The sequence below is a fragment of the Haemaphysalis longicornis genome, unplaced genomic scaffold (genome assembly GCF_048455015.1).
Source record: "Haemaphysalis longicornis isolate Haplotype H1 unplaced genomic scaffold, Haemaphysalis longicornis Haplotype H1 scaffold_2, whole genome shotgun sequence".
Taxonomy (NCBI): domain Eukaryota; kingdom Metazoa; phylum Arthropoda; class Arachnida; order Ixodida; family Ixodidae; genus Haemaphysalis; species Haemaphysalis longicornis.
Genome location: NW_027526295.1, coordinates 30942663 through 30965939, shown reverse-complemented (window position 1 = coordinate 30965939; position 23277 = coordinate 30942663). Strand labels below are relative to the sequence as shown.

Genomic DNA, 23277 nt, shown 5'->3' with positions numbered 1-23277 from the left:
AAAAGGACCGTTATAACAGCGACCGCGGAAAGCGTGAGTGAAAACAAAATACCTCGCGTTCGAAAGTGAGAAACCATGAGACATAAGATGCGCCTGGAATGGGCAGAAATCGCGCCCAGGTGGGTGACGGTTAAAGGAGGCGCGGCGGAGGCAACGTGAAAACGACGCGAGAAAGGCCGCAAAGAAAAATTCGAGAGGTGCCGCCGTCGGTAGCATCTGCTCCGGGCGCGCTGCTCTTCGTCTTCCGAGTACTCGACGCTGCCGCTGTGGTGGGAGACACAGCCCTTCGGCTCGGAGCGCCGCAGCTGACGCAGTGGATCGCTGCCATGGGGGGACTCGTCGGGACGACGTCCTCTCTGTTCTGGCTGGCCGCTGCCCTGTGCTGGTTGTACGTGTGCTGTCAAAAGCCCATTCCGCACGGCTGCGATTTAGGTGCGTACATGGGACGAAGCAATTTGTTGCAACTAACGAGGTTTACTTGCTTAGTACATAGCGTATTTTCGATTTAAATCCCGCGCACAGAAACATCAAAGGTGTACTCCAATACGCAACCGTGGGGAAATTGTTTCTTCTGAGTTTATTGTTTCAAAGTAAGTAATAATATCGTTGCGGCTTGCCAAACAAGGACGCAGGTTGGTTGCAAGCAGGAAGGGAGCGATTGATTAGACGATCGGCGTGGCAAGCGAAATGGATACGGCGAAAACCCAGCGGTAGCAGGCAGTATGGTAGCAGTGGTCCGTTTCCCAACCCGCTGGTTCTGCATTGTCGCCTGCTCTGTCACTTCACATGGGACGTACCACATGTGGTGGGTGTACATCCTCACGGCGTCACAATAGTCCTCGCGGACTTTGAGCATGGAGGTGACGCAGTTGCACACATGGTAATATAGGTAAATGTGCTGAACATTCGGCAGCTTCTTGTTTTCACTCGATCGATAAATGCACGTAATTCATTCCTAAACATGTTAAAACCTAGAAGTAATCGGCGTTGAATGTTTTGTGCAGACAAAACCAATTATGGTTTGCTCTAACGTCGAGCAAAAGTCAGAGTAACAATTGGAGGCTTTATCGCAGATTTGGGGCAGAGCTAATAAAGTATAATTACTCATTATTGAAGCACGGCGCGAAACGACGCTAGCCAATGCGTGACGCTTCCTCAGCGTAACGTTCTGCTTCCAGCCTCTGCGCACTCTGTCAGCACGTAAAACCAAGTGAGGTGATGCCCCCATTAGGCACCGTACAAAGTTGTAATTATACAAGACGCGCTAACTTCTTGTATAATCTTTAATTACACGAGAAGCCACTCAAATCTAGATTCAGATCTAAAAGATCTGAAGGACGTTTTTAACCACAAAGCACAAGAAACTGAATAACTCATGTTTCGCTCCATGTGGCATAATATTGGCTGAAGTGACGCGGTATAGCCCGGCACCGGTTTTTTCATCAGCGTGTTAACTACCATCAGATGTCAAATAATGCGGTCAAACGGAACTAGAACCTCCACTACAATCTCCCAGTCATATTTGTGGCGTTCGCTTCGGTTAGCGGCCGTGAATCACACGAACAATATTCGGTGGCGTCTTAGAGAAGTTTCCTTGATGTCACTCGATTGTCGCCACTGTTGAATATAGTTTCGTTAACCGCTCGATTATTAGCTTGAAGTTAGAATTTTTATTGCTGTTATTGGGACCAAGCAGCCTTTTTCAATAACCCGAATTTGTAGTTTGTCTGCATGGCCCCTTCGAAAGTGTTTGACAAGCGGAAGAGACGCGAGCACGCGCGAATTATTACACGAGTAGACGCCTATTGTTTTCTCTCGTTTTTCTGTGTGTTCACCTGGTTGAAAACTGTCCCAGAATGACGTGTGTGCAAAGTGACAAACAACTTGAACTGTTTATAGGGCCGAGAAACACACCAATGTTATTTCGGAACGCATCTGTTTCTGTTCGCAACAGGCTTTCTTGAAATCCATATCCCTATATTTGCGTTGCTGAGATAGCCGGCTATACGGCCTTAAAGGGGTTTATTTTTATGTCAAGCCCTACTTGTGCTGTCACGTAACCACAGTTCCCTCACGGGCATTCGCCTAAACACGGATTCTGCCTCTGCTTATAAGCACAGCAGTTGAGGAGATTCGACGGATAATACTACAGGTACATACTACGAGTCGCAGTGAAAGTGGCAAGGCCATTTCAACCTATTGTGGTCTCTGCTGTTGCAAAGGTTTTCAAAGTTTAATATGAGCTGCCACTGGACGGTTTCAAAATTTACATTACATATTTTGAACTAGCACGAAGTCATGCTGCACAGGACAAGCAATGCTTTTTGGACAACTCATTTGCAAAGCATGTAAGAAAAGTGCGCAAGCTGCATTTTGCTGACATAAATGGCGCATTTACTTCACCCAAAAATATAAAACTAAACATTTGGTGCGCTCTACGTAAGCTCATGATCACCGGACGTAACAACGCAATGAGGTATTCTTAAAAAATGCTTTTTTAGAACAAGAAGGAAGAACAGGACTAGTTGTTCTTACACTTCGAAACAACATTAATGCTAGCGAACTTGGTAGTATTTGCACTCGTATGCTTCTGCGCGTGTGGCTGGTACGTGAACCTGAGAGACTGAGGATATAGAAAAGTTTTTTTACTGAGCGTCATTCAACTAAGTTACTTGATTTTTATGTATTCGTTGCTGGTCCGGATGAATTGCTGCTCTTACGTTTCTACGGGCTCGAAATGGCGAACTGGCTGTTCATTTTCAATCATATGCTTTTGTTTTTACTCCAGAAGCGGAATCAAAAGGCGCCTCGAAGTGCGCTGAAGCGAACTTCAATAAACAGGTAGGGCTGAAATACGGTATTTGGCTTGCTCTTTTTACTTTTCTTTGTGAATAAATCATGTGTTTTATTTGATTTTTACATTTTTTGCAATATTCAGAAGAACCCTTCACGTTATCACATTGGGGTCATACGTGTCGGCGGGTACATACCAACGGGATAGGACACGACAAAAAGGGCTGGAGTAATAGGACACTTAGGCGTTCTGATCAGCATCTTGAATATCACGTTTGTAGTAGCTGGTTTCGGAAATTGTAAATACACCGACAAGAGGATTTGTTCCGAGAATGCCTGGTGCAGAGAAAAAAACGGGTGCCGGGAAGCGTATTTTCAAGCGCGTGGTTACACGATATTTCGGGGATGATAGATTTTGTGTCACGATTATTTAAATTTTTTATTGGGGAGTCTATAAAATTTTGTTAAGGAGGCAACAGTAAAATTTATTCCACTCAGAAATGTTTACTCCACTTTATTTACCGAGGCAAAGTCAGCGTACGGCAGTTCAGGGGTGAGGAGACAGGGATGTTAGCTCAAGCTGCGATTTTTAACACCGGTATTACGTTAAAGTATAATATTTTACTATCGGCCAAAGCAAATCCCCCATAATTTTACTATCGGCCAAAGCAAATCCCCCATCAACCGGAGCACCGCAGTCAAACGGCCTGAACTCAGCATGAAGCACCGTTATCAAGAGACGGACGCGAATACTGTCGTAGATACAGTCTCCGGTACGACACAGCGTTCATGGGTTCAATCTGCAGAATTTTTTTAGCTCCTTGTTTTTCTGGGGAAGGAGCACCCTAGAGGCACAAATCTTGCTTGCCACCAACTGTTCTTGCATTCACGATGTTGGACTAGTTTGATAGAAAACCATTAGCCTTTCATAACTAAGTGTGGCAGGGACATTTCGAGCCCTCAATCGGCAACACCCGTGCGAAAAGCCGACAAAGAAAAGGGATCGTGCAGGAAAATACATTGAGCTCTAAATCTCACGCAGTGGTGTGGGCGATGGAACAGGAGCTTCGCCACCTGCACAACATTCTTTCTCGCACCGTCTTATTATGTAGCCGTGTGTCCCAGATTACCATAAACTGCCGCTGAGTGACACCTGAACAAATTGTTGCTTTCCGGTTCCACAAACGCTATGAAAATGTTATCCATCCAATTTTCTAGCTGCGATCCCAACATGACTTAATTAAAAATGAGCGTTCGTGGCAAAATTACCTAAGAATCGTGGTTGAAGGACATTACTAATTAGTTTCCTCAGAAGTGGTTCAAGTATTGCTACGTTAACGATTTCATTACAGCTACAATTACTTTGAAACGTAAAGCTTTACATGAAAGACGAGCGCATAGTTTCCCTTTTTTGTAAGGGATCTAGACCCGTATACAACAAAGACGCAGCAACTCAACTTCGATGTGAGTGCCTAGAGATCTTGTTTACTTGAAAAAAAAAACAGCCATCAACACACTCAGCAGCCAATTCCCCGGCGCAGCTGTGGAAAGAGCTTCGATAGACAGATTGTTCAGCCCTTCACAGCATACTTCTCGAAGGGGACGCATTTGCTTATTTATTTAATTTATTCCCGCAGCGCCTGACTTCATCATTTCATGTTTTCTCTCGCCTCGTGCCCTTAATTACAAATAAGTGATAGTCCCATGTCAGGCTGCGTTAGGTCGCACACCAAGCTTGTAGTAACGCCACCTTTCTTGCGCGCACACACTAAACATTTTAAACCCATGCAGCATAAAAAAGCGTAGTATATGTGTAATTAAAGTGGCGGAGGTCATAGGTTCTAACACCCTAATTCGCAGCTTAGCACTCATTTTGTGTGGCAACGGACTGTGACATCCTTGGTTTTCTGTAGGGTGTTGAAAGAGCGTAGAATAGGTGTTCGTTATTTGACTACAGCGATGATTGTTAAGGCCATATGCCTTGTTTTAAACACTCCCGCCTAACCAATTGTGGGCGATGTTCAATAAAACCGCCATTGTTTAGCTTTGAAAGGAGTACAGCCCCCTTCATATGTTGGTAAAATTACCGTTGCTATGCAGTTATACACCCCACCAATCAGTGGTATAGTCCCTAAAAATTCAATTCTGGTTAGGGCTGATGCAATCTAAAAATGGCGCATTCTCTGTCGACGCTTTTGCACATTTCTTGGGCACACCCTAATGCTCTAAAAAGGTGTTTTATGTATGTGATTATGGAGGCGGAGGTGGTTACACCCTTTTTCTTTGGGTCCCACCGCACTTATTTTAGCTATGGGTGTAATTGCACCCGTTCTGCGAAGCAAAAATCCAAGCCATAAGCTTTGCATATTTCTGAATACGGATCCCGTCGTTAAGGCGTGGTTAGTCCTGTTTTTATAAACTACTTCCGCCTAAGCAAACAGGTTAACTTCCATTTATTGAGGCTAGTAGTACCTGAAGAGGGAACCGATTACATTGCACCACAGAAATGCCCGCTCTGCTAAAGGTTGTCGACAAACGCACTGTAATCAGGACCATGGAGTCTTCAAGCCGTGCTGCGAAGAAACGGCATTGATGCTTACATTTCGTTTTTTTTTGTGAAACACACGCTGCTATAATAAACTTCCCTATAAATATCCCGCTTAGCTACCTCTGAAGTGCAGTATTTGCCACGTTTTTTTTTATTACGCCACAGCAATTCGTAATTCAGGATTTAGTATGCGATGGAAGAAATTAGTTTTGTGCCTAAAAATCTTCTCCCACAATCCTTCATATCCTGCAGAAAATTCTGCAGTCTTCTGCAGGAAATTCCAATCTGCGGTGTATAGCTAAAACAAGTACATAAACAGACTGGAATGACTGCGAGCAGTTTACTACTAAATTGGAAAGATCTCCCAACTTTTCGTCCTCGCCGCGTTCAAACGCATAAACTCTAACGTGCCTCTGTTGAAGCCGTTATCCACGGGAACTTCAAGTTACTTTGGAAAAAATTGAAATCATGCAGGGAAATTTTTTTTCAAGTGACTTCTATGTACATCTGGTTTGAGCCTTCATTCGTAGACATTATTGCGGGCCACAAAATTGAAAACTTTATTTTGTTTAAAATAATTTTTTACAAATACTTTGCGTAGCGTAGACGTAAGCCGATATATTAAACTTCGAAGATACTTGGTCTCACCACCTGGAATGTGTGGCATAAAATGAACTTCTCTATTTGGCCTGTTAAGCTAAACGTAAGTGTAACAAGTTCCAGAGGCGATTCAAAACATTAGATGGACGGAAATGTGGTCTAAAACGCTAAATATGGAATAAGTGCAGAGTAGCACTTTGAGACTGTTTACTTGAAATCAGCGGGATTCAAACTTTGCCTAGTTTGTAGTTAGAATGGAACCAACACTGCGTCAGACCAGATAAGAGGGCGAAGAGGCAATGACCGTTGGTGCTTGCTGAATTCTCATTGCGTGAATTGCTGTGTTGTGTAGCGTATACGGGCAATAGTAGCGCTGATATAGCTGGCTCGCTGCGAATAAAGCTAGTGACAACGTTTTTCTTGAAGTATATGGCCACTAAGACTGGGATTGTTTACAGAATGCTTTATGTGATTCGCTAACTGTAAAACATTCTGGAACAAATATCCCAAATTATTTTCAAATAAGTTCTTATGAATGTTTTCTCACTCTTTTTTATAGGATCTAGAAATGCAGTTCATTTTCTGACGTGCGCGATGTACCATGCCTCGTGTGTGTTGAAGAATGTAGTGTCGGGATGTGTGTATTTATGTACAGGTTGTGCATTGCTATTTCTGCTATGTCTGACATGTTCTCTGCGCCAGATTTTGTAATGCATAATGGGTGTAAAGGGACGTCGTGGTCATTAATTTATGCGCAAGCAATACATTGCTGCTCTATTTTACCCCAGTGGTTTTCGTGTCAGATTTAGACCCCGCCCCGGTGACGGCCCGGCCCGATTGGTGAAGCGTATACGTACCTGCAAATAGATACGTATGGCTTCCCATCCAAGCCATGAAACGGTCGAGGAGAGGCGGCAGACGCTCTGCAGTTCTAAACCGCACGCGGAGCAGCAGACTGCTATGGCAGCAGACAGCGAGGCTAATAAACAGCGCCATTCACGCTTACCTCGAATGACTGCGCGAGCGTAATGGTAACAAATAAGGGCATTCCCTAGCTCGCCGCCCAATATCAGGTTCAATTTTAATGGCAGCTGGAACGACCCATCCAGAAAATGTGCCCGTCCCCGTACATGGAAATTACCTTGTTGCACTGTGTTTCGAGGCGCAATCGAGATTACTTTTCCGAACTTCCCTGCGCAATTTACATAAAGTCACGTTCAAAGGGAACTTACGTACGCGTGGACGTCATTACGAGGACTCAGTGTTCGGAACGATGGCCTGTTGACGCAATGTTATCAGGTACGACTCTAATGGAAGACCTTGACCCGAGGCTAACGCAATTAGTAAAAAAAAGCAGCAGCATTAGCTGTCGGTGGAGCTCGGGTATCACAGGATAATCGCTTCCTCTTCCCTTGTTGATATCAAATTCTTGCTTCTGGTTAACTCCCTGGTATAGAACAGCAAGAAAAATTATTTCTGCCCTGACTTTTTTGCCACCCTATACATCGTTACCGTGCACATCTTTGTCATCAGGTTAGGTTGCGTATTTTATTGTGCTTTATTGACAAATTCTTTCTGCGTGCTGTCGTATCCAGGAAACCTGTGTTGCCTGTTTGTTAATTTCATTAGATTTCGCGGCGGTATGGAAAGAATAACATCCGGAGTTAATGCGTGTACTTCATGTTCTGTATGCCAGTATGTTCTGCCTGCCTTTACGCCGAAAATTGTGCTTTTCTGTCAGACATCCTTGTGAAGCCACAAACTAAGCCCCGCCAAAAAAAGTAACCGTACCCACCTAGACACATGATGATGAACGTATTAGCGGTAAAAATTAAATTTGATTTTATTGAACCCCTGCAAAATAGGCAGTTTATGTACTTATATATCCGCAGGTGTTAGGTGCGGCAAAGACTAAAATGACTATTCTCTGCTACAAAAAAAACCGTTGAAGCTAAGAAAACCAACTACCTTAATGCGAAAAAGAGGGCTAACGGCATTGAGAAGGTACTACAAATTACTTAACGTTGACATCATCCGTGCGAAAGTGCGATTAGCTTGTATATGAACCGGCGGTCTAAATACTGCCACGGTAGTAGATTTCTTAGTCGCACCCACCGCGGTGGCTCAGTGGCTGAGGCGTTGCGCTGCTGAGCACGAGGTCGCGGGTTCGATTCCTGGCCGCGGCGGCCGCTTTTCGGATGGAGGCGAAAAGCAGAAACGCCCATGTGCACGAGATTTCGGCGCACGTTAAAGATCCCCAAGTGGTCAAAATTAATTCGGAGCCCTCCACTACGGCGCGCCTCATCGCCTGCGTTGCGTCGGCACGTTAAACTCAACAATCAATCAAATCATTTCTTAGTCGCTGTGTTTCGAGTCTCCATTCTGCTGTTCAGCTGATTCAAGCCATTACTTTACAATTGAGCAGAAGTTCAGGTATTCAGTTATGTTTATTGCGCGGCAGAATAGAAAACATCATATTTCCTTCGCGGTAGCCACACCACCCACGGCGTTGTATGCGTTTGCAATCAGTTTTAGATGCAAAGCATCTCTTAGTCGACCCTCCGTCGTCCGGCGTCCGCACCTCTCCTCCACTCCACAAGAGCTGTGATAACGCCGCTCTCTCTCTCCCCTCCTCTTCTCCACACCACCTGTGCGCTAGCGCGCGCTGCTCCTTCTCTCCCCTCAGCACACCAGCTACCCAATCACGCGCATGCGCGCTGCTCCTCCTCTCCCCTCCCTCTGCTCTGCAAATACACCCGTCTGCGCTCCGCTCAGTTCCTTCTTCGGTACTGCGCCATCCGAAGACTGCAAATCGATGCCAACGATTCCGTCAGCGAACTGGCTGGCACACCTTCAACTAGCGCCAGCCAGCACACTGTCAGAACCGCCAGCCCCTCCGTAGACAAGCGTGCGCAGAGTAGAGTTCGCGCCGCCGAACGTAAACGGCTGCGTCGATCAGCGGATTCCTCGCTTCGAGAACGAGAAGCCGCTTTGAAACGCCAGCGGCGAGTAGCTAATCACACTAAACTTTTTTACACCCTTTTAGCCAAAAAGGGCGTAGCATAAGCGGAAAAAGGGTGTTGGGAGGCCTTTACACCCTATTTCTTGAGTCTCAACACCCTTTTCCTAGCTCTACGCCCTTTTTGTTTGAAAAAAAGGGTGTTGATCAACTTCAACACCATTGGTTTTTCTTAGGGTGTTGAAAGGGTGTGGAAAATGTGTTCAGCTGTTAATTGAATAAGGCCATGTTCGGATGCATAATAGCACTGTAAAGGAGAAGACATCCCCTCATATACTCCTCTACTCGCAAGAAATTTCCAAACGCAAAAAAAATAATTGCTCTTATGCAATGATCGCTCGTTTCCTTATTCGGTGCACCACATGCCCCAAGTTTAGCTTTGACACGTGAAACACCAATTTGAATCTTCAAAATTAAGAAGACTGTAGTCGTGTGGCGAAAAGGATGTTTACCAACTGCAACACGCTTGGCTTTCTGTAGGTTGTTGAAACGGTGTGAAATAGGTGTTCAGTTGCAAAAAAAAAAAAAGTCTCCCCCCACCTTCTCGAAGGGGATCGTGCGGAAATGCGAATGCATTGGGTGCACCGATGAGTGCGCTGCGACAAGCAGTCACGGAGAGAGGCGCGCGCTCCACTGCATTTATATATATTTTTGCGAGCGCAGCGAGCGGAGAGAGGGTACGCGGAGAGGAGAGAGAGACCCGCGCAACACGCCCGCCCCGCGCGCGAGGTCTCTCCGCCGAGCTCCGCGATGCGAGCGCATCACACGCCCGAGCGCGCTCCTCCTCTCCACTCACTCTCCGCTACTCCGTCCGAGCTCCGCGATGCGAACGCCCTCACACGCCCGCGCGTTCTCCTCCTCTCCCCTTGCCCTCCGCTGCTCCCCTCGCCCGAGCTACCACCTGCACTGGTTGCTAGGAGCGCCACAGCTGTTGCTAGGGCGAGAGGAGCGCGGAGAGATAACACCTGCGCGCACGCCGGCCAACGTACGCACGACAACCCCCGACTAAGAAATGCATTCGCATTTAAAAGAACAGCGGAGCTGGGGGTCGACCTAGTTTTTCCGGTGTTGCTTAGTTTTGTTATGTTTGGTCAGCTTTACAATGTTCTTGCTAAGCCAGGATGACCGCTCAGGGATGAGGCCAAATTTAACCGGATTTTACAAGGCTGTTCCAGTGTGCCCCCCTTCCCCCCCTCCCCATTTCCAGGAGATCCAAGAGGGAAACAAGGTAGGTCGGCCCCCAGCGTTGCTGTTTCTCCAGCCTTGCACCACTATTGCAAGCTGCGCGAATTTTTTTTACCTTTTAGAATCCAAAAAAGACTAGTACCTTTGAAATGGTACAGTAAGAGGTGCGGATACGCATACGCCCCTTGTGCTCACACTCTAACAAGCTCGAAAGCCGACTTCACTCTTATGCACCCTTTACAGGTGCCCCAGTTCTTTTTCTTTTTTTTTTTGCTAATGCCACCGAAACTACCTCCTGAAGCTTAAAGAGCTTCACTGGTAATAAATTATGCCAATTCATATTGCTGTAAACATTGTGAAGTACAACCCCCCCCCCGTCCGCTTGTAGAGAATGTTCAGTCCACCCGTGTAAACATGTACAAAATGCCTCCAAAATTGGAGGTCTCTCCACCTTTTTTCTTCGTTGGCGGTCTTTTCTTACACCCTTTTTTTTCTTTACGCCCTTTTTCTTGGTTTCGAACACCCTAATTTGTAGCTTTACACACTTCTGGGAAAAATGGTGTTGAAATAATGAACACCCTTTTTGAAGGGTGTTAAGGTGGCAGGGAAGATTTGTATGGTATTTATTAAAATTCTATACGTTACGGATCAGAAAAACTACGGCGTAATTAAAAAGTTTTTGCAAATCCGCGTGTTGATTTGTATATTCTCGTAGTAAAATCCATACTTCCAAAATTAGCGCTAAAATATCAGCTTTTTGCGACAAGCCCACCGACTCCATCTGGGGGCTTTCCTCTGCTGGGTATAAAAGCAAGAACAGCACATGTATTGCTAAGTAAGTATGCACTCCCTGTACCGCTTGCATCCCGTGTTCCAACTGTAACTTATACGTATTGGCTGTTTGTGTTCAATGCTGCGCGCTCCGCCGTTTGACATTGCCTCTGCGCATGCCATCACCTCAAAAAAAGGGTGTGAGACTCAACACCCTTTTTTTGGGGTGTTGAGCATCCTCAACACCCTTTTTTAAAGGTGTTGAGCTCAACACCCGTTTTTTATGCATACACCCTTTTTTTGCCAAAATACCTTTTAAGGGTGTTAGCCATTGGACAAGATTTTTACGCCCTTTTCGGCCAAAAAGGGTGTAAAAAAGTTTAGTGTGATCAAGATAGCGTTCGACAACGTGACAGCGCTTCGAAACGCCAGAGTCGAACAGCGGATTCCTCGCTTCGAGAACGAGAAGCCGCAAAACGCTCCCCACTACTCGATAAATAAAGAAGACATTTAAAACGCTACTACACGTGTCTTTACTCTAACAACCAATTAACACGCTACTACTCCACGGCTTTGCATCCCCTCAGGGTGACCACGTGGGAAGATGGTGTAGTTTTTCTCTCTGCCTCTCTCCTTTAAAGCAAAGCTTTACTACTTTCGTCCAGTAATTTCGTGGGGGATGCGCCAGGTCACCTTTTTACCGGAGACAAACCCCCCGGCGACACACCCCTCGCAGCGCATCGCGTGATTCGCCGTCCCGCAGTCGGCGCTGCGCACAGGGCCCCGTTTAAAGTCGTTGTGCGACTTAGTGGCGGCGGCCGCTCAGCTGATCGACAGCCGACCGAAACCGCCGCCTTCCGCGCATGCGCCGCTTGGTCGTCTTAGGATATGTGACTCATTTTGAGCCACGTTCGCTGAGAATGAAAGCGAGACCGGGCCTCCTTCTGTGAGTTGCCCGGGACCGAACGACCCTGAGCCGTGGCTGGCAACACAGCTATATCAAATGTTAACCAAACGAAACCCACACTAAACCAGACTAAGCCAACCTTTGCTTTGCATATCGATGGTTAGCTGAGCTAAGCCGGAAGCTTTTTTTTTACATATCCAAGTTCACACAGAATTTGGTTGTGCAAGGTTAAAGTGGGCACGTCAGACAAGCTAATAATTCGTTGAAATGTGCGCGGTAGACTAGGAAGTTTGTTCTAATTACCGATATCTGCAAAAGGATCATAAAACAAACGGAACGCTTCAGAATGCATTTTTCCGCCCTAAATGCGCGTAAAATGACAGAAATAAAATTCACGGCGTAGCCCACGAATCCCAGAGTTTAAACGCCGTAAAGTAATCGGGTAATGTTTGCGAATCGCTTCAATATTTCTTCACAGCGTTCCGGGCTGTAGGATGCAGTTTCTCCGAAGACGACATTGTGCTGGAAATGAAATGTGAAAAAACGTTTATAGGTTTTTTAGCTTTATAGCCTCATAGCGCGCGCTTTATTTTTATTGAAAGATCAGTATCAGTTACTGACCCGACTGGTGAAGGGGAATTCAGCAGAAAATAACGGCTTGTGTGTTTTTTGTGAAAGCAAGAAGTTCAGTCCGTGTAGTCATTTAAAGCAAATGTAGTGCGTTAAAATCTAGTGGAGCACGGCAATGGTTCCCGGAAGTTGAAGATAGACAGGACTAGGTTCGATAGCGAAGACGAAGGCAAGAAGGTCAGATTAGTTTTTCGATTGCCCTTTTGTAACGCACCGCTTCTGAGCAGAAAAGGGGGCAGCTACTGGAAAACGAAATTATAATGGCACGAAGTGATGTATCCAGACAATGGACGGGCAAAACAAAAATGTTTTGCGAAGGTTCGCAACAAGGGCCAATTTCTCTCAGAAATTTGTGGAAAGAGTGAACGTCTTAAGCAGGTTATAACGCTGCTCAAGCGTACTTCTCAGCGGCGAAGGTAAACAGAGATGAAGCAAAGGCGGATTCTGGTAAAGATATGAAGTAAGTTGAATCTGTCTTACATACTTACGTGTAATGAGGTCCAGGCAAGAAATGCGAGCAACCTGACGCGGAAAAACGCCGAGGAAAATGTTGCTGCTAACCCGGCCATAAGAAATGGCAAACGTTAAACGTAGCCATCGGAAATTATGAAATTCAGTTGCAGGATTTCTTGCTTACCGGACCCAAAATATTTCTCAACATTATTCACGAAAGTACAAACGCCGTCTTTTAGGAGTATTTGCACTTTGGTATTCATTTTAGTGAAAAGATTGATTTACTACCTATAAAATGAAGTCTGGGATGAAGGTAGCCCCATCTACTACTGAATATGCAGTACGAGGGACGTACCGCGCTAAAAGAATGCTTCTGTCAGGCCTTAACAAGTCAAGGCGAGAAACTTTACCAGCTACCAGTGCCGGTGCATTTATGACAGCATTGCACAGAGCGGCATCACCCTTTTTGGTTTTTGCAGATCATGGGCTATTCTACTGTGATGACTGATGCTTTGTCTCCGGTCCTACCCGTAAAGGCACATTTCGTCTCAACCAGTGATACCCGACAGAACGGACGGGTCATCATTGGCACCCTGATGAATTTCTTGGCAGACTTTTAGCAGCATTCCCTCTGCTCCTTGCTATGCGATCGAGAGGGCAACTTGACAGCAACACAGCTAATTTCAAATAATCCGCGAAGGATCCATAGACATCAACGCGCTGTACTTTTCACCAACTATCCTCAAGCACAAGTCACAGAACAATGTAGGCACAAGTTTCTGAATGTATGGTAGGACACGGGTGCGAAAATCAAGCTTAGTGGCAGGAATTAATAATAATTGTAACAACTGGAGTAACGTTTCCAGTTACAAAATCTTGATTTGGGCGATTTCGGACATACTTGGGGTGGCAACAGTGAAAAAAACGCGGACAAAAGCAAAACACGTACAATAACACGGCGTTATAGTACGTGCTTCGTGTCTGCCCAGTTTTCTTGAGGCGTTGTTAACCAAAAGTGCCATTTAGAGATGCTCGTGATATACTGGCATTGAATTGTTGCCTACAAGCGAATTGAAGCACCTTTGTGCAATTGCATGATGCGACCGTAATAGCATTGCACGCATTGTAATCATAACGCATTCACCGCTACTTCAGAGAGCCCAACAGTGTCTTTCTTCTTCGCTTTCAGTACGACCAAAAGATGGCAAGATCGGTGGTGATAGGCTGCATCACGGGAAATCTGACCATCACAGAGTTTAGAAAGCGGTGCACCAGTCCCCCCCTGGTAGGCATGCCTGGCTTGTTTGCTGCCGCGCTGGAGCGCTACGCTCCAGAGAGTTAGTTAAGACCTTGCAACTGTGAGGAAATTGATGCTCTGTGAGAAAATGGGTTGGTGGTGGAATATGTAACTTCGAAAAATTCATATTTCAGATTTGTGACCACAAACGTCACTCTCTCTTCTAGTAGTTGCAAGACGATGGTAATCAGCCTCTTGCGGAGCAACCTCTCCCAAATGAATGTAATTCACCAAATCCTAGCTTTCTGTGACAATTGATACATCAGGAAAATTTACGTCGTGCTTTTATTTCGCTTCAGTTTTCTAAAGATTCGCCTGTCCACAAATACACGTTCTACATATGACCAAAGTGTTACCAGGCTAGGTTGGAATAACGTAAAAAGCACGCTTTCTTTAAACGCTGTAGCACGACTGAAATCGCGAGGAAGCAACCACATGAATGCCTTACGAAAACGCACTTTAACGTTATAAACCATATAATATGTTCAATAAGTAAATTGCTTTGCGCATTCCCACCTATACACCCAGGAAGGTTCGTCCTAGATGCAGTCTTCAGAATTTAACTCTAGTACGCTACGTTTGCTAAGCTGGTGTGCGTGTGTATTTTACTGAGTGCGGTGTGCTATGCCCAACGCCGCCAAAACCTGTTTCAGTGCTGGCTACCGCCCTCATGGCCATTAACCTTCCCTGGCTTTCATTAGGTCCTGAATAGAGAGCTGGCAGCAGATGGCACACAACAAAAAAACTCGCAGGTCGTTTATCTGAACTCTTACCACGTCATTGGCGCTGCACAATTCTGCAGCCGCCCCATCCTTCAATTTACTCGAAACATGGCACCAGAATGATCTAATATGCCACTGGTCACTGCAGAACCCCTTACCGAAACTTCCAAGTGCAGCAAAATGGGTTTTTATCTTTACTATGCCATTCCTATGGACGTCGAAAATTAAGCGCTGCACAATTTTAGTGCTTATGAATTGACTGACGTCATAAAACAGTTTGCCACAGAAAAGAAGTACAGCGCTTTGCAGTGACCGCAAGGCTCATTCTGATAGATAGCTCGTTTTGACAAAAACTGAGCCGCGTTAAGGTTCTTCTGTTTTAATCAGGTCAGTCAGTTCGTGTAAACAAAAGAACCTACTTTTATGGCACTTTTTGACCTCTGCTCTTGAGAAGGCTACATTGCTTGAAACAGGCCGAAAAGATGCCTAAGGACGTGAGGCACAAGCTGGGAATTTATCCAGTTTTACATGCTTCAGTGATCTTCCAAGTTTCCAAAATATGCACAGACATGAATATTTATCAAGCACTTACGCCTGAGGTTCTAAGCAATGTAGAACTTTTTAGAGTTTAATAGAATTCGATTCTATACAGTCCATTCGCTCTACCATCCTGTTGCATTTACAGGCCGGCCGCGTGGTGCGCTGCATCGGTGGAACACTACCACAGGTATGCGTGAAACTGTAGCAGGATGGCGAGTTGGGCGAGTTGGTGTACTTGCATCTTGGGGAAAGTCAGCGCTAGTCCTGTCCACTTCTTTCTTTTTGTGTCCATGTTAGTTCGCGCTGTTCCCCAAGATGCGTGAAACTGAAGGCACCACGCTATTTGTATATCACGCCCTGCTTGCCTTGCAAACATGTAAGTGCTGGGACTTTATAGCAAGAGCAAAAACACTGCACGAAAGGCGATTGTAGAGAAACCCCGATCAGTAGATTTACTAATCTACTAATCAGCTCTTTTCTAATATTTACAATTTCCGCGCCTGCTCCCGGACATTTATATCTAACTAGCGGTAGTATTACATGGTTATGCGCGGGTGGGCCACTATACTAATTACGTGATTGGGTATAACTATTGTTGAGTTATCTCTTAGTTGTGCGAAATAGGTAGTTCACCGTGAATTGGAAATAATTAGGAACTCCTGCCTGCTGTAATTACATGGGTTCCCCCGGAGGCATGTGGTTATGGGAAACGCCTTAAATTCAAGCTCTATTCGAACTATCCCGAAACAAATTGTACCAAGATGGTGTGCTCAAAGGACAACTTTCTCATGGGAACTATTATCTGGACCCGCCGCGGTGGCTCAGTGGCTAAGACGCTGCGCTGCTGAGCACGAGAAGGCAGGTTCGACAAAGGCGAAAAGCGAAAGCGTCCGCGTTTTCGAGATTTCGGCGCACTATAAAGATCCCAGATTTCAGTCAACCTAAACAACAAGCAGGGTTCCGTAAAGGCTATTCAACAATGGACCATATTCACACGATCAATCAGGTGATAGAGATGTGCGCTGAGTATTCTGAACCACTATATATAGCCTTCATAGATTATGAGAAAGCATTGGACTCGGTCGAAACGTCAGAATTTATTCAGGCATTACAGAACGAGGGTATAGATGAGCAATATGCAAGAATACTAGGGGATATTTACAATGGATCCATAGCTACCATCATCCTCCATACGGAGAACAGTAAAATACCTATAAGGAACGGCGTCCGACAAGGAGACCAATCTCCCAAATGTTATTCACAGCATGTTTACAAGAATTATTCAGAACATTGGATTGGGACAGGTGGGAGTAAGGGTTAAGGTGGCAGTAAGGTGGGAGAAAGGGGAGTAAGTAACCTGAGATTTGCTGATGACGTTGCCTTGCTAAGTTACTCGGAGGACGAATTGCAAAGCATACTTTCCGCACTGGAAAAACAAGTAGAAAAGTAGGCCTCAAAATTAATATGCAGAAAACTAAAGTAATGACCAATAACCTCGGGACAGCGCAGCGGTTTGACATAGGTGGCGAGGCAGTGGAAGTAATGAGCGAATATATCTTCTTAGGCCAAGTTGTGAGCCCGGATCCCAACCATGAGGCGTAGATAACTAGAAGGATAAGAATGAGATTTAGTGCATACGGCAGGCGTTCTCAGATAATGAATGGCAGACTACCATTTTCCCTGAAGAAGAAAGTGTATGACAGCTGCATCTTACCAGTACTCACCTACGGGGCAGAAACTTGGAGGCTCCTAAAAGGGTTCCACTTAAATTGAGGACGACTCAGCGAGCAATGGAACGGAAGATTATAGGTATAACATTAAGGAACAAGAAGAGAGCGGAGTGGGTCAGGGAACAAACGCGTGCTGAGTATATATTAGCAGAAATTAAGAAGAAGAAATGGACGCGGGCATGGCATGTAATTCGAAGGCAAAATAACCGTTGGTCATTAAGGGTAACAGAATGGATCCCTAGAGAAGGCAAGCGCTACAGGGAACGACAGAAAGTTAGATGGGCTGATGAGTTCAAGAAGTTTGCGGGGATAAATTGGTCGCAGTTAGCACAGTACCGAGATAATTGGAGATTAATTGGAGAGGCATTTGCCTTGCATTGGGCGTAGAAAGCTGATTATTATGCAACACAGATTGAAGGCGGGCCAGTTGGTACATAACTAACTTATAAAACAGCGCTATAAACAGGACTACAGAAAGGGCACACGGACAGGGCGCTGTCCGTGTGCCCTGTCCGTGTGCCCTTTCTGTAGTCCTGTTTATAGCGCTGTTTTATAAGTTGATTATTATGATGATGATTGTGATGATGATGATGATTATGATGATGATGGTGAGGGTGGTGGGGGTGGTAGTGGGGGTGGTGGTGGTGGTGATGCATAAGGCCGGTGACTTAGCCTCGATTCCCACCACGGAAAGCGTTTTTTTTTTTGTCATTCGGCTGCGCATGTTCATGTTCCTTACCACTGCTAACCCGCACCCCTGGGTCTGTGGTGCGGCACAGTGGCTAGGCTGCCGGTTTCGCGGTGCTAAGGTCCCCGGTTAGACTCCCGTACCTCCCTTACCACACTCTTTTCTTAAGGCTTTAGGGTTTTTTGTCTACGACGGACAGATTTGTCTCGGCCTAAACAGCTGCGCTGTTAAAAGACAAAGGAAACAAAAATGAAAACTTACACACCAGTACAAACATTCACGAGACTTACGATCGCATCGTCAAATTAAGTTCTGTTTAGCCGAGTGAAACATCTAGCAAGGCGATTTGAAGTTCCTCGCAGTTTAAACGTGAATCGCACATAATTTAATACTCTCGCACCGCACCATTCAATAAGCCTTTCGCCATAGACGTTATGACGGATTGGCGAGTTGAAGCTTTTATTATAATTTTTTCCTAGTTCTTCAAACTCGAATTGAAAATCTAGCTAATGGTACAGTGAAGTGATGTTTTATAATGTTGCTGTTTTATAACGCCTCAGTGACTGAGGTGTTACGCCGCTGAGCACTAGGACGCGGGTTCGATTCCCGGCCACGCCGGCTCCTTTTCTGATAGACGCGAACAGCACAAACGCCCGTCTGTACGAGATTTCTGCGCACGTTAAAGATCCCAGGTGGTCAAAATTAATCCGGAGCCCTCCATAACGCCACGCCTCACCGCCTGCTTTGCGTCGGCGCTTTAAACCCTACAATCAAATCAAATATAATGCTGTTTACTAAAATACATGTTTTGCGCTTCAAAACACATGAAAAGAAAGTACACACAGTGCTAAAAAATTCCATTGACAGGACTATTGAATGAAGAAAACGTTGTTCCTAGTGCTCGTCGTTGTAATCGATATAACGGCGTAAAATATGTTTCGTAGGTAAGCCCCAGGCTTCCGTAGAATAATGTGATAACAAAATAAGGTAAAGTATAAAGATAGTAACAAACTGCATCGAAAAAATGACCGTGCTGTGGTTAACGTGAAACTAGACGCACATTTTTTACAGACAGTTTATATTTGATCCTTCCAGTGTAGGTGTTCATCAAAGGCGACACCAAATATTTTAAAGTTGTTGCATTCTGGATTGGCTTATAATGTACAAACAAGCTAAAACAAGTACCAACAATTATATTTCTCCGTGAATGAAAGATAACATATTTTGTTTTGCACGTATTTGTGTTTCCGGAAACCAAGAAAAGATACTAGATATTTCAATTCTTATGGTATGACGCCGGTCGGAAAGGTAATCGGAGCAAAATACATGGGCGGTGTCATCCGCATACCGTAGTCTCCTAGAGTAGTGCGGTGCGTGCGGGAGATTATTCACATAAACTGAAAACAAAATAGGCCCTAAAACTGATCCCCTCGGAACGCCACATGTTATGTCGGAATATGTGGAATGATTATTACCCATTACCCCTTTCTGTTTTCTTGATGGCAGTTAACTTGCAAAGAATTCAATAAGTTGCAAACTATTGCATTTTTGAGGTTTATTTGCCAGGATTGAATGGTTTACTGTTTGTTGTCTATTGCAGCCAATACACAGAAGCGTCAGGTGCGCGAAGCCTTTTTCTGTAGTTGTAGAGACATTTCTGTTTCCCAAAACAAGCTCTTCTTTTCATCCGCTCAGTATATCTCCCACGCGTTTTTCCCCGTTTCTATGCCTGTGGCATTGCGAGAGATTCATTTCGACTACTTGGTCGGATTCGACATACGTTTCTAATACAGGTTGGATTTCGATGCTGGATGCTGGTTGGATGCTGGTTGGATCTTCATCCCCAGCAAGCAACTCATATCCTCCTGCTAGAACAAACAACAGAAAATTTTAAAGCGGCTTGCTGCCGGCTAACGTGCGGTCGACATCCGAACAGCGCTTGACATGACCCGAGAAGCTGTTGTTTCCCAGAGGCTCTAGGCAGTCTTCGCTGCGTCATGTAAATTATTCGCGTACAGCGGAAAAGTGCATCGCCACTAAAAGAAGGCTTTCTTTCGGGCGCATTTATTAATGTTAGGTGGCGGCTTACGATGAGAACCATGATGTATGAGGCGATGATATAACGGGCTTCAGCCATGTTGGTGCGACCACAGCTACGCCACACTATGTGGGCATCTTCTTCGAAGATGGGCAAGCATGGCGCAATCTGCTATAGTCCGCTTCTTGTTCTTGTGCCAATACTTGCCCTTTCATCTCACAAAAGACACGGTTACAGAAGACGAGGATAAGTGCTTCTCTTGGTCTCGTCTGTCTGGGCCTTTTTTTGCGCGCTGAAACTAAAACAAAATCGCCGCGCCTTTCGAAAGCACTAAAACGTAAGGAATTTCGCGATATACTGCAGTTGTTCAGAGATAAATCTTTCCAATTAAATTTAAATGCCTACCTTTGCTTGTTACTTTTGAAAAACGATTTATGCATTGTTGCTACAGCTGAGTGCTGGTCCTCATAAACGAACTTGGTCTCACGAAGGTCTCTTAATTGATATATTGCAGCACTGGCCAGTAAAAACCATGTTAGGCTGCCCTCAGTAGCCATGACAGCAAGACATTACCATGCTATCCACATTCAGCCTATGAAACACGCTTTTGAGTGTACTAATTTCAGCGGCGTTTTAATCTACACTCTTAACAAAAACGCTAATAAAAAAGTAGTCACGGGTTGTTTTTACTTACTCCTGAAAACTTCACCACCGCTGCAGAACGGTACGTAGGTGCTGCCACTAAGTATGGAACTTAAATGCTATTGTTATTAGTCTACACCGTGCACTTAGTAACTGTTCCTTGTTTGATACTGACATCATTGATAGCAACAAAAGTCTATGACTTGTTGAACATAATAATCACAACACTTTCCCCACTCCGCCTCACAATTAAAACGTTTTTTTTTTCGAAGTCACTTGCTGACTTGTATAAGCTAACATTCAATTCATTCCAAATTTAGCGCTAGAATATTTGATTTTAAGCCCACCGACTACATCACGACTTTCTGCTGCTGGCTATAACAGCCAGAAGAGCAGATGTATTTCTAAGGTAACGAAGTTATACTCGCTCTCCTCGTGCATCCCGTTGGTTTTCTTACTCAATTCATTTGTTGTCTAAATGTGATATGTGCGTATTGATTGTGTGTCTATGTAATGCTGCGCGCTCAGTTGATCCATATTTTCAAACGTTGCTTTTGACTAAGTTATGTATGGCCAGTTCGTAAAAGCATGTAGCTTCTACCTCCAGTTAATAAGTATCTAGTGGATGCTCTGACCACGGCCGCTCGATGGAAACTAGGTTCCATCGAGCGGCCGTGCTCTGACAAGCAACTCGTTAGATTTCTCTTAGCAAATTCCACCACCTTTTTTAAGAGTGTACATACATAATGTTCTCTTCAAAATTGTTCCATTGAACTTTCACTGTACCCCAAAGTCGGAACTCTGTTAAGCTATAGTGAGTAGCCACTAGAAAAAGTAACAGTCATGCCAATAATACTGTGGCTATGTGGCGCCAGAAACTGGTTTTTTCTATTAACTCGGCCATTGTTTCGCAGGCGAGTTCTAATGGGCGAGCTAGTATGTTCATAACAAAAAAAATGTCGCGAACGTACACTATTTGGAAAAAAAATAAATGACAAGTGTGTTAAATCATCTCCCTGTTCTGTCAAGGCCTTCGTGTTCTTATTTTTTCGACGGCAGCATTTTTACCGGACGTGTGCGAGAATGTCTTGAACGCATTACCATACATTAAAATAGTACGGATTACAATGAGCAATAAAAAGATGCTACGAACGCTCAGCATCCGGCCTTTTTTACGCTGCTGAAAAATGAACGTAGACCGACTACCTCAAATCTTCGCTTCAACATTTCTAACGCTGACATTGTTCACATCAGCCCCCGGCTCGGGACAAAAATACGAGTCAACAAAAAACAGCTGGCATATTGAATTTACGAGTCAGTTAAGCGCCGTTTCGTGAAAAGTGTGGTCGATTTTGGTGTACTTTAGTTTATGCTGACAATCCGACCACCACTTTATGCGCAGATGCGGTTTTCAGAAAGGGTGCCTGCGAAAGTACTGGCGAAATTTCAAGTACGTAAGAGACTTACATTTCTCTCCCTCTCATACGACACGTTTTCTTTCTGTATGTGGTTGTTGTTCCACAGATTTCTACTTTACTCGTACGTTCTCAACCCATCGCTAGAAAATGTGTAAAGTTTTACACCGCAGCCTATTATGCGCCTGACTGGTAGTACTTCAGGTATTTCAACATGCCTCCCTCCATAAAATGTCCTTTGACCCCTTGAATCGTTGCCAAAACAAAGAAACAACGTAAATATAATGTGGAGGCAAAATGTGGGTGAGTGAACAAACAACTTGGGAGAAAAATGGATTGCTGCAAAGGGAAGCTTTAGCATACAGTAACGCAAGTGCACGCCCCATTTTTATTTCACTTCATTTATACTCTTTCAAGCAGAGGAAACAGGAAGACGAAACTTGACAGTGCTTGACTATCCTTCGAGCCCTGCACGGAAACATTATTTACGTTGCTCGCTTTGTTGATGCTTAAAAGGCAGTCAGAAAGCTGTACGTACCTAAAAAGAAATGCTTCCGCTGTGAAGCAACTTGAATTCTAACTGCACTTTCGGGGCTTCCGGAAAAGTTGAGTACTGTGTTAAGAGTGCAAAAGAGGGCCCGAGCATGCAATTCATTGCTTTTCATTACTAGAAGAGGTGCAAATGAGTCAGCAGACGAGGTACAGCTTTAAGCTTTGTAATGCAAGAACGCCGCGGACATCCGAAAAGCCCTCATTTTCCAGTGGCAATAAAGCGCAGTAGTTAGCCAGCACAATCTTCCGGCCATACTGCGCGCTTTTGCTCGTTGATGCCATGTTCACTACTCGAGACCAACGTAAGCTCGAGCTATATTTCACTATCATCCCTCAAGAGCACCAACATTCCCGTGCCTAAGCCATACATCATGCATATCACATTTAGTGCAGGCGTGCTCACACGATGGAAACATTTTTTTTCCTTTCAGAACTGCATCGTAAAGAACATTTACCCCTCCGCCGTGGGAAGGTAAACTCGGCAGAATAAAGCTACCATCTTTCTTCTAGAAGTGTCCTCCCAATGTTGTGCCGACACTTTGCACTGCGCCGTGGACTGGTGGCGACGTTTTGATGTTCGCCTTCAATCCGGAATGTTTTTTTTTGTTATTAGCAATTGACATACTGCTCATTTAGTGCGTTTTGACTCGCACCCTGTGAGGTTTGTTTCATTTGTTTGTTCGTTTAGGTTCGTTCATTTTCGGGTAAAACACGATTTTATCCAATTTTTACACCCCGAAAATACTT

At 44.8% G+C, this 23277-nt stretch overlaps 2 protein-coding genes across 2 annotated transcripts in view; both read left to right on the top strand.

The window, feature by feature from the left end:
- Window positions 1-23277, top strand: part of LOC144168813 (uncharacterized) — a 279672-nt gene that overhangs the window by 93865 nt on the left and 162530 nt on the right. The window lies entirely within an intron of this gene.
- Window positions 206-23082, top strand: LOC144167043 (uncharacterized). Its single transcript, XM_077696435.1, has 6 exons — window positions 206-432; window positions 2789-2841; window positions 14096-14191; window positions 15611-15652; window positions 21966-22013; window positions 22962-23082. The coding sequence occupies exons 1-6, from the start codon at window positions 327-329 to the stop codon at window positions 23004-23006; spliced, it is 390 nt and encodes a 129-aa protein (XP_077552561.1). The 5' UTR covers window positions 206-326; the 3' UTR covers window positions 23007-23082.